Source organism: Daldinia decipiens (assembly GCF_022478715.1).
Source record: "Daldinia decipiens strain CBS 113046 unplaced genomic scaffold F4813scaffold_8, whole genome shotgun sequence".
Taxonomy (NCBI): Eukaryota; Fungi; Ascomycota; class Sordariomycetes; order Xylariales; family Hypoxylaceae; genus Daldinia; species Daldinia decipiens.
Genome location: NW_026054551.1, coordinates 25,223 through 36,045, shown reverse-complemented (window position 1 = coordinate 36,045; position 10,823 = coordinate 25,223). Strand labels below are relative to the sequence as shown.

Here is a 10,823-nt window from a genome sequence, read left to right as displayed (position 1 = left end):
CTTTGTCTCCAACCATCAGTTATTGCTGGTCGTTGATTTTCCATGTACTATATTTAACAACCGTAGTCGTTCCTATTAGTTGTTGAATAACAACATCCCTATCTACATCATTCAACCAGTAGCCCTTCCCTTTCCAATGCTCGCCCGCTCGTGAAAGCAACGCCCTCTCATGACTGTCATATTACGCCCGGGTTGACTTGGATCCATGACATATTATTCATCATACTAAATTCCCTCGTATCCGTGTCCTTTACATTGTAGATAAACAGGTAGGACGCTACTAGCGACCTGTACCCTATCCATACTAAGCTTGTTATCGGTAGCCAGCGTCTCATCGCCGGCGATATAGCTAATATGGCTCCTACGAACGTCGATCTCACTAATAAGCCGCGTGAGAATGACGAGTTGGATGAGGAGCTACGGACTCTCTCATACCACCGGGCTCTTGCTTATGATGCTTTAACACGAAACTCTCGCAAGATGGCAGATTCGCATCAGAAGAAGAAAAGGAATGACCCCAGGCAAGCCCGGACTTACCCCCCTACCTCGCGTTCGGTCTCGCCCGCCCCTACTTTGAACAAGGCGAGCAGGCAAGATGTAATAGAAGATAAAGAGGTACGCGGGAGCTCTATTATCTGGCAACCGCAAAAGCCATCCTATGTGCTGGCTTCACGCAAGTCGGAAATAGATATCAGCAATAATACAAATCTCACTCAGTCCGAGTATCGGCCGCATTCAACACCCCCAAAGCAGCGGAAGGGGGCCCAAACCAGGTATGGTCCTATCAACCAGAGCGGTAGCCAACGAAGGCCGTCATTAGGAGAAGTCCATGGGACACCCATGAGGCAAAGTGCTAAGAACGATGATGTCCGTAGCGAACTTGGTGGCGATATATACCCGCCCACCCCTCAAACTACAGACCCAGCTATACGAAATGATGTTCAACCCTTACACATCACCGAACAATTAGTTCAGTACTACCGGAATGCTAGCTATGATGATTATAGCCCAGGACCGATACAAGAATCTCACATCAATCTAACCAGCACGTACGCTCCGGAATCTATTAGTCGCCCTTCATCCATAACTTCAACTGTCAGTCGAGGCCGACGCATGTCGCGTGCCCGGGCTTCGTCTTCTACGTCTACTACATGTTCTTCTTATTGCCCTTCTGTTACATCTACCCAAAAGCTTACCCGTCCGCCGAGCCCCTCGCGCGGGTCTTGGATATCAGACCACCCGCAGCAGGAACAGCTGTCGTTTAGAGAACGTGCGTCTCACCAATTTAGTAAAGGCCTACATCTAAACTTACGACGGGCAGGCATTGAGCCGGAATCTAGCTTCATAGTGCATAGCGTAGTGAAGAAATCTACTGATTATGTGCCCGCGTCGAGGGCAACGCCCGCAGCGCCACCCTCACCGCTGGCGACTCCTACTCCTACTCCCACTTCTCCCACCATCCCTTGGGAGCCGCCGAACACTGCCGTGCCGTTTGCGCTGGAATTGCACAATATAAATAGTATGTTAGGAGCCTCCGAGGACGAAGACGAAGTAGATACGGGGGGTGACAAGAATAAAGATACTGTCGACAACGATGATGCGACGCATTCGTTGCAGTACATAGAAAAAGTAGAGGAAAGGATGCGGAGAATTCGGCAGCAGCAACGGTCCTTGGCAGAGATGCGTAGGGCGCCAGCTATCCTTGGAGCTGATGCGCCAAGCAAAAGTGGCAAAAGTAGCGGTAGCAATAAATCGCTATTCCTACATGACACAAGGGGAACAAGACCTACCTCCGACTCGTTCTTCGCAACCGAATGGTCGCGCCAACAAGCGGAGGAACTGGCGGCCCCCTTACGGCTATTAAACCCTTTCCGCCTCGACCCGTTTGATTTCGACGCGGAGGTATCTCAACCAGGTAGTCTAAGCAGAGCCTCGGAGGCCCCGCGCGACGACCGAATCAAACTACCCAGCCAGTCCAGACGGGGTTCCTACCACTCTCTGCTCGTAGCCGGGGCTTTGACCAAGTCGCCCGAGCAGATGTCGCCGGCGGAGACGGGCACGAGGCCGGCCGAACGCCACTTGCTGAAGCGGAAGCGGGGGATGACGGCGTTGCGATGATTGGCGTGAAATTGAGGGTGGCTGCCTATGAGGTAGGTGTGTATATTGTTATAGGGGGTTGGATTGTTTGGGATATCATGGTAGATCGGTGGCGGCACAATTTGTATATAAAGCTCGCTGTAATGACTGTAACGCCGACACGATAGCTTATGTTTTTTCTTTGCGAAGTTATATAGTTACAAGTTGGAAACTGCTGTTTATATAATCTCTAACTAGTAGTTAATGCTTACTTGACTTGCGGGACTGTTACTGTTTTTAATTGTGCCTCGACACTTTCCGACCTCGTGAGGACGCGTAGTTATGGGATGGGATAGGATATCCATAAGTTTTATTAGTACAATACGTGCTGGAAGATCAAAGGCTATTCTGCCAGCTACCCGGGTCCTATGGTTTTTTTTTTACATGTCTTTAAAGCGCAGGCTTACAACGAAATACAGCCATCTGCGCTGTCCTCGATGAAGATGCCTCCGTAGATTTGGCCCTCGTTGATGCCGGTCTCCTGGAAGCCAGAGTTGACGACGTCGGAAGTACCTGTGGGCTTCTTCAGGATGCCGATCTGGTACTGGCCTTCGCCGCTGTTGTCGTTCTGCAACACCTCGGTGACGGCCTGGAGGGGCTCGTCGTCCTTTGAGTAATACACCTGAAGGGTGCTAGGTGGAAATTCAAGTCAGCATACAGATCTCCATGCACGAGTTGCCGGGTGACTTTAAAAGCTTTAAAAGCTGGATTAATCATAGAAAGATATCAACTTACTTGCTCACGAAGTCGAGAGTAACGGCAAAGTTTTGCCAGGCGATAGGATCGATGGGGGTTGACCACACTTCGGTGTTCTGGCGGTCCAGGATCTTGAAGTTGTTCTTGTCGACGTCGGACTTGCCAATAAGGGTACCGGTCTGGAAGTTGAATTGGTTGGCGCTGAAGTCCGCCCTCTCGTGCCAGACGTTCTAGAATTTCAATGTCTTAATTAGCCGGATTGCCCCTATTCTCTCGTAACCATGTACCCATTTCCCTTAAATGGATACTGCTTTCTCTAGAACTGGGCCCGTACCAAGTACTCATGAGTCAAGTTCAAAGTCCTCTCGGCATCTTGCTTGACACTGAAGTGTATAGTCTTCACACCTTGGGTGCCGGGGCTACCTTCATTCGTGTCTCCCTGGATCTGGAGACCGGCACGGCGGAAACCATTCTGTTTCTGGAAGATGGAGTTGTCGTTGATAGTGACCTCGACGGCCCTCGTGCTGGCGTTATCAAAACGCGAGGCCTCGACTACCGGGAACTGCAGGATCTCTGAGAACTTCTCGGTGCCGCGGACATAATCGGGGTTGAAAGGGCTCGTCGCAGACGAATCGAAATCTGTCGGTGTTATGTCCGCCGGCACGAATCCGCTAAGCACCACGGGGCACTTAATTACCCCCGTACCACGCTTGGCGAGATGGGCGGATGCTGATGAGGCAAGTAGGAGGCCGGTGAAGAAGGAGGTTGAGGATATCATTTTGTCGAGCTGTGCGGAAAACGTTCTCGTGAACGATTGAAGAGCATCCTGGAGGCTTTATATGTTTACGGACTCGTAATTAGTTCCGTCCCGTGGTCACAAGATACAACCCGACGGGCCGGGAGATTAAATGACAATATGCCAAGCGTTTGCGGTGGATTTGTAGATCATACTCATAATGGAGAATGATGCTCCGTGAAGTCTAGAACAACCGAAGATAATCTGGGGGCAGAATGTGGAGGAGCCATTGATGCCATTCTGAAAGATCTCTGGAACTTACCGAACATAGCCCCTGGCTAAAACGATCCCCTGTAACGAACACGGACTGCCGGAATATACATAGACTATATCTATCGTGCCATTTCCAACATTCGGTTGTTTCAGGGTTTACGAGGGAATCCTTGACGTAGATCTTCAATTGATACGGCATTAATATTAATTAATAGATGAAACTAATATTTATTAGAAATGTCCTCGTCGCAAATACGACCTCACCAAACTCTTCTAACCTAGTTGTCAAGCTAGTGCACAGACCTCCTCTTATAGACAAACTGACTGACAGGCAGACTACCATATTATGCGTCTCGAAGTCGTAGGTACACTAGCAGAGCACCCCAGCAGTTCCGCAAGCGTCTCTTGCAAGTCTTCGATGATGATTGTTCCTCGTCAGTTCGCGGTGCCGTTGACAGATAACTCTGGTGAGCTTCGGGCATATTAGTATCGCACCGCAATAGAGGTTCCGAACTAGGGGTTCGCGAGGTCGGAACCTTCTTTGCAGATTTAGTAGACTGCCAGCGGCCTCGAAACAAGGGCATACGAAGAATACCGTTGCTCTGCTCGGCACCTCCCTCGCCCCCATCGTTGACATCGGGCCCGAACGAGGAATCTCGCCGCATGTGGCGCCATAGAGATGAGAGCTGGGCTACGACATCAGAAGCCGAATATTTGGGTGCGTTCTGGTGCTCTCCATCGCTCGCTGCTTGTTCCGTGCGAGACTTTTTAAGGCCAGATGAGTTGCTGCTAGAAGAACTGCTGCTAGAAGAGCTCGAAGATCTGGATTTGGCCATCTTTCGTCTGGAGTCTTGATGCTTTGTCGATCTAAATTGTTACTGGCTGGTTTATGTTAGACTAACTAATCTTCAGGGGAGTTAGTATGATGATACCGGAGGTAGACTCTTTATAAATACTAAAGGCAGCCTCTGAAAGGTCCCATTCCTAAGCAATCATTGTCCTTACTCACTGTACTACTTATAGGGCTTGATGATATGACTGGATTGGGATAATGGGAATTTTTGCGTCGTGTACTACATAGTAACACTGTTAGCTGTATTGGGGACTCATTTAACTGACTAGGTTAGGAAACTGCTAATTCTTACACGTGAGTGATTCAACTTATTTTCTCGCATGTTATCGACAAAGAGTCAGTTTAATTTTAGACCTTTGTACTGGGCTAGCCCTAGAATAAGTGATGAATTAATATATAGATAGCCTTGTTATATTCACTTGGTGATAGGGGAAGAGAGTAGGTAGAAAGCCGACATGAGGCACTAATATGTAGTGACACTACGTTAGACGTAGGAAAGGGTTGGGGATTAAGGTTGCTGCAATAGCAACGTATGTCCTCATGGTGTATTAAGCGACCTGGTTGATAGTATTAAGATAATGAAGCATCCAGATGGTTGGCAATCTCATCATATATTTATGAGTCTAATATAAGACATTCTATCATCTAGGTAGGTACTCTTGTTTAGGTGTAATAATAAAGTGCGTCTACATAAATACGACAAATAGTCGTACGAGCGAATGTCGGTTGACATAAACCCTAATAGGTTTTAAAGTAGTCTATTCTTTGGGTAAAATCACCTCGAGTATCGCAGGCCACGGCTTTATTTCCTCTCGAAGATGGTCAAATTGTAGTCTATACTGAACAGTCCAGCCGGGCCGCCCAACATTTCTCAAGTAATGTGCAATAATGTAAGGGTTATTGAGACAACTAGACTGTACTTCTCGGAGATTGGGCTTTGTCTCATTCGAGATCATGTAGATGACTTGATCATGTACGTAGTGATGAACTTCACGAAATGATATTGGGTGGGTGATATGAACAGATTCTATCGAATCTGGTAGCCATCCATCTAGGTTCTTCTCATCATATCCAAGGACGCTCAAGATTCATAGAGGAATATGGAGCGTCCTCAGAGTTCTAAGCCTTTTAAGAGGTCCAATCATACCTGTATATTTGTATAGACTGAAGTACCGAATTGGAAATACAGGATCTTCGAAAACGAGTGTCTCAAGGCAAGAATCTATACTACCTCTTAGAAAATTACCCAGTTCCTCGAATGGGATGGATAAATCCGCTCCCCGCTCGTGCCAGGATGTCGAAAATTTGAGACTACAGAGCTTGGGGCATTGGAGGAGCAAGTGTACTAAAAATGGGCTCCGTAGCCACGTCACTTCAATGTCCAGGTGTCGTAGGCCTAAAACCGTAGGGATGTAGTTTAACATCGATTTCCCCCAAAAGACTCGATTATTGGAAACCGAGATGAGATTTGGAAGCTCGAGTATCGGCAACATCAATCGTCGACTCTTTTCATGTTTCTGCGGCCATTCGGATGATCGTGGTGCTATACATCTTGAATGAGGACCAGTCGGGTCTATAATATTGCCTAGTGTTATGTTTTGCAGTTCCGAGAAGTGGCCTTCTGATAGAAGTCTAAAGTTTCCAGGAGCTCCCAGCCGTCCCCCACGCCCAGGCTTAATTTTCCCTATAACATATTGAAAGATGTCCAATACGCCTGTATCGGTCGGTAGATCCAAAAACAAACATCTCAGGTTCGGTAAAAATACAAGTAGAAACGCAACCTCTGAGTCACAGCCGAAGCTCTTCAACAATCGTTTCATTATTACGGGTGGTAGGGCAAATTTCCTCTGTGGGCTTTCGATCTCAGTATTTACTATGCTGGGGTCGAGAATTGGGCGTGGTCGACTATCAACAATGTGCTCATCTAATAGCAAGTTATGAATAAGTCGGCCAAGGTCTGGTTGCCTCGAGAGCGCCCTGATAAGTGAGTGACGTTCGTAAATATTACAAACGTATACTGTCTTATATAGGAGAGGCTTTGCAATGCGATGGAACCATTTCGAGCAAAGGGCCACAGCTCTCAAAGTCTCGCTGCCCTCTCCTGCCATATAGGGGGTTACAGATTTGGTATCATATGGTATTAAGTACGAGAAGATCATCAGTAAAATCTCGTCTGGTACATGCCGAAGCATAGTTTCAGTGTATGGTTGGTAATCTTTTAGGAGGTATGTTGGGGGATTGGCTGTAAATGAATTTGTTGCGGCCTATAGTAGAAGTACTGGGAAAGATCGGACCCAAACAGCCTTAAATACCTGTAGACGTAAACACAGAGACTTAGACCTTAGAATTCGGTTGCCTAGGTACCTAGGTAGGTAGACATTAATCTACCTAATGTACCCAAGAATCCAGCAACGAAGGAGAAAATGAGATACTATACAACTCCCAATTGGTCTGGTTACTAAATTTTAGGTCCTTGAGAGTATGATATTACAGTTTAAGGTAGCTTCCGTTATAGTCTATCAACAATACAAGGGATAATTAAATTAACATTGGCATCTAAGAACACAAGTCGCGTCCCGTCACCCTCCTTTTATTCCTTTAGTAAAATTTCTATGTCAGGCCTCGGATACCCTTATATTTCGCTCCCATGGTCTGGATTCATCGGTCAAGTTCCTCCTAATTTAAAGAAACTCGCGAATAAAGAATTACTGCCAAAGGCTTCCTTTTATCATGATAGTTTTCATTCAGAAGTGTATATAGGTACGTACCCGCGTCCGGCCTACCAGAATGAGTCCCAGTTTCTAATGTCATGCTTCTACATGTCAGCCTCCTAAATAATACGAAGAATCCACGTAAAGAGTATGAGAACTACATAAAATAAAATCTAGTCTCTCAACAATAGACTGGAGCTAGGAATGTCTTATGATTGGTACCTTAATCTCTTGATATTCTGTTGGATTGACTATGTATTACGTAATAATATAAAAAGGAATGCAAATAACGATCGTGTTCTGATTGGTTGTTCTAAGGTAAGAGAGGAGGGGTTCCCCCGAGTGGGGAAAGATATCTATTGTACAGATGCGTGGGCTGTGCGTGGGCGGTGTGTGTGGGCATAACCCTGGTCATGTGACGAGGTCACGTGACCGCTATCCCAACATATTCCTTTTGTTTATATATTCACCAACTAAGTACCTAGATAGTTAAAAACTATTGTATGTAATACTTTTGCATATATAATAATTTTGATACGGTGCACCACTAGACCTCGAATACATTGAATCTCTCTGCCAGAATCTCTTAGTGTTATTGATATAATACACTCACCAAAAATTGTTATCTAAGTGCCTTTCGCGTGGATTAGGTGGATTAGTGATTACATAATATCCCTTGCTTTAAATGAGGTTATTTAGGTACAGTTCATTTATGTATAACAAACTTCGGATGTCATCTCCACACCCCACACGTCCTAAAAATAAGACCTTTACCTACATTACATAAATCACATGATATTACTCGGTATTATTAGTGGATTACGCGCACGGACCTCCTTGATTCTGCACAGCCGTATTAACGGCTATGCAATATCCCGTACATACCGTTACAGCCATAAATCAAAATATTGCTATACGTACATATAATATATTAAATTAGCGAAGATTCCGAATACTTAAGGCTCCATGCTACCCCCTCCAGGGTAGCGCGCGATGGAATATGCTTAATATAAGAAAATATCGCACCAGCAAAGTGTGTCTCTCGCATCCTGCGTAATATTTTATTCAAATGCCCGTCAATTGACTTTGGATACGAAATGTCCAGGAAATCTGTAGCAATAAACTCTACGTTTTCCGGTGTTCGCCTCTACGACTTAAATTAGACCATGCTAACGCTGCTATTCAAGGCTGCTGGAATGCTATATGTAGGTATGGCTCACGGCAGTGATGCTAATTATATTTTTGACGGCCTATTTACTGAGAGCCATGTCTCGGAAGCAGATCAGAAGCAGTCGAAATCTGTAGCCGCGTCTTTAATCAATTTTGCTTACACCGGTAATCCCACATACGCAGGTGATAAGGGCTTCAGGTCATGGCCGGAATCTTTTCAGGAGATCGAAACTGAAAATAAAACACCAGAACTTGGGGTTTCCGGAATTAATTTGCATCTTATTGGTGGACCATTGGGTACAGGGGCTTGTTTTTTGCGTAAAGAAACTCACACTATTGATTCAAGCTCGGAAAGGGGCAAAATGCAAGTTCCCCTTGTGGCTGACGTACATTTTGGAGAGATAGAGTCTGCAGCTTTCCAGGAAGGGCAACGAAAGCCAGAACTCGAGAATCTCTTTGAGCGATGCGCATATATCAATACGCTTAAAATACGCTTAACGAGAAACTAGGAGTGTGATTCAAGAGCTCTGCAGTTTAGTATCACACCGGTCCATTCATTCTGACACGTCTCTAAGCGAATATAGAGTATAGAAGGATCTAAGACCACGCTCGGTTTGCCCATTGTTATTGAAACTTCTGTGTAGTGCGATTTTCCACACGTTGTCTACTAGATAGGCAGAATTTAAAGCCCTAATTTAGTAGAAGTAGAAAAATGGCACGATATATTACCCTACCTTAGGTACCTATTATTATCATTCAGGAAATTCAAAATCCGATTCGAGTGTTCATTAGTTAGTCGCTGTCGCATCTAGATAGGTGAGCTGATAGTGTTTGACTTAATGCTAGGGCGGGTAGCTGCATATAACCTAGGTTACCTGTTATGTTTTTTGATAAATCCTATTTGTGAGACTCTGTGGTTTATAATTGCAGCGAGGCTTGCTTAACGATATGATCTCTAATGTGCGGGTTTCAATGTCTCCACGGTACAGCGAAGACGCAAGTGATGAACTTAGAAGAATCAATGTCTCTAGTTGGTGTAACGGGTTCACTATGGCATATTCTAATGTCCTGGGGTTATTAAACTTAGTCCTGCTTCGATATTTTGTTCATTCCGTGCCTATTAGTTAATAGACTTAGGGCTTTAATATCCTGCGTCTCCTAATATTTCTACAACTTCATTCTCTCTGATCCAAACCTACAACTAAAGCTACATTCTTCATTTATATACCATGGGAAATCCTAAGTACGATAACCCAGATGGGTTGATTGCTGGCTCCGTTGCCCTCGAAATCATGGCTGCATTTTGTGTTAGTTTACGGTTCTACGCCAGAAGATGGAAAGGGCAGGATATCCTTATAAGCGATTGGTTAATTCTCGTGGCATTCGTCTTTGGGACCGCGTTAACAGTTCTTGAAATCTATGGTAATTTCCCATCCCCATCCCTCGCGTTGGTTTTCTGATGCTAGCTTTCTTTTATTAACTACTGATTCCTAAATTCCTAAACCTAATACTAACGAGGAGCAGGTGTAAAAGTCCACGCACTAGGATGTCCAATAGGGGGCTCAATAGAAAACCTATCAGTCGTTTCGAAACGGTTAGATAAATGAAATACGTAATGAACCACCTTTCATTTTCATATAAACATCTACTTTTTCTTATTCTCCTTGATAACTGTTGTTTATATCAACATTTTCAAAGATTGAACTTGCGTACCTCCTCTTAGGTGTTGCTGGCGCTGGTCTTGTTAAACTCTTTGTTTGTTTTTTCTACTGGTATATTTTCACCGGGGCTCAATTACGACGCTTTTCTTATCCTTTGAATAATAGTAATTGTTTTCCGGACCGTTGGCTTCATCATTGCCGGCCTCTTAGAATGTGGATCACACCTAACGGTTGTATTTACCCAAAAGGGGTATTCTTAATATTGTGGGAGTGTGATCCCTATCGGTTACGGCATGGTGGGAAGTGACATTTCAACGGACATCGTCACTCTTATCACACCTATACCGTTGGTTTGGAGGCTACAAATGAGCACTCATAGAAAGTTTTTAGCATCATTAACATTTATGATTGGGGCTCTGTAAGTTACCTCTCGTAAGATTCACCCCCTTCTGGAACGTTCTGAGCTAATGATTGAAGTTCCGTTGGCGCATCTATTACCAAAGGGTAAATTTATATCACTACAAGTTGAGGTCGCTACACTCAAGATGCAATTCGTAAGAATGGTCTAAGCGAAGGGGGTCTAGCAA

At 45.0% G+C, this 10,823-nt stretch overlaps 4 protein-coding genes across 4 annotated transcripts; 2 read left to right on the top strand and 2 right to left on the bottom strand.

Annotated features, from left to right (window-relative positions):
* Positions 1–354: 354 nt before the first annotated feature.
* Positions 355–2,328, top strand: F4813DRAFT_401298 (uncharacterized protein; the record flags this gene model as incomplete). The annotated part of the gene is made up of 1 exon (XM_049248391.1): positions 355–2,328. The coding sequence occupies one exon, from the start codon at positions 355–357 to the stop codon at positions 2,116–2,118; it is 1,764 nt and encodes a 587-aa protein (XP_049101652.1). The 3' UTR covers positions 2,119–2,328.
* F4813DRAFT_351668 (uncharacterized protein) lies at positions 1,830–4,056 on the bottom strand. Its single transcript, XM_049242436.1, has 4 exons — positions 3,891–4,056; positions 3,167–3,665; positions 2,872–3,062; positions 1,830–2,768 (listed from the first exon to the last, which is right to left on the bottom strand). Exons 2-4 carry the CDS (start codon positions 3,608–3,610, stop codon positions 2,540–2,542), a joined length of 864 nt encoding a protein of 287 aa, XP_049101651.1. The 5' UTR covers positions 3,611–3,665; positions 3,891–4,056; the 3' UTR covers positions 1,830–2,539.
* F4813DRAFT_351665 (uncharacterized protein) lies at positions 4,057–4,976 on the bottom strand. Its single transcript, XM_049242435.1, has one exon. It carries the CDS (start codon positions 4,675–4,677, stop codon positions 4,186–4,188), a length of 492 nt encoding a protein of 163 aa, XP_049101650.1. The 5' UTR covers positions 4,678–4,976; the 3' UTR covers positions 4,057–4,185.
* Positions 4,977–8,404: 3,428 nt separating this feature from the next.
* Positions 8,405–9,195, top strand: F4813DRAFT_351662 (uncharacterized protein). Its single transcript, XM_049242434.1, has one exon. It carries the CDS (start codon positions 8,572–8,574, stop codon positions 9,082–9,084), a length of 513 nt encoding a protein of 170 aa, XP_049101649.1. The 5' UTR covers positions 8,405–8,571; the 3' UTR covers positions 9,085–9,195.
* Positions 9,196–10,823: the final 1,628 nt, after the last annotated feature.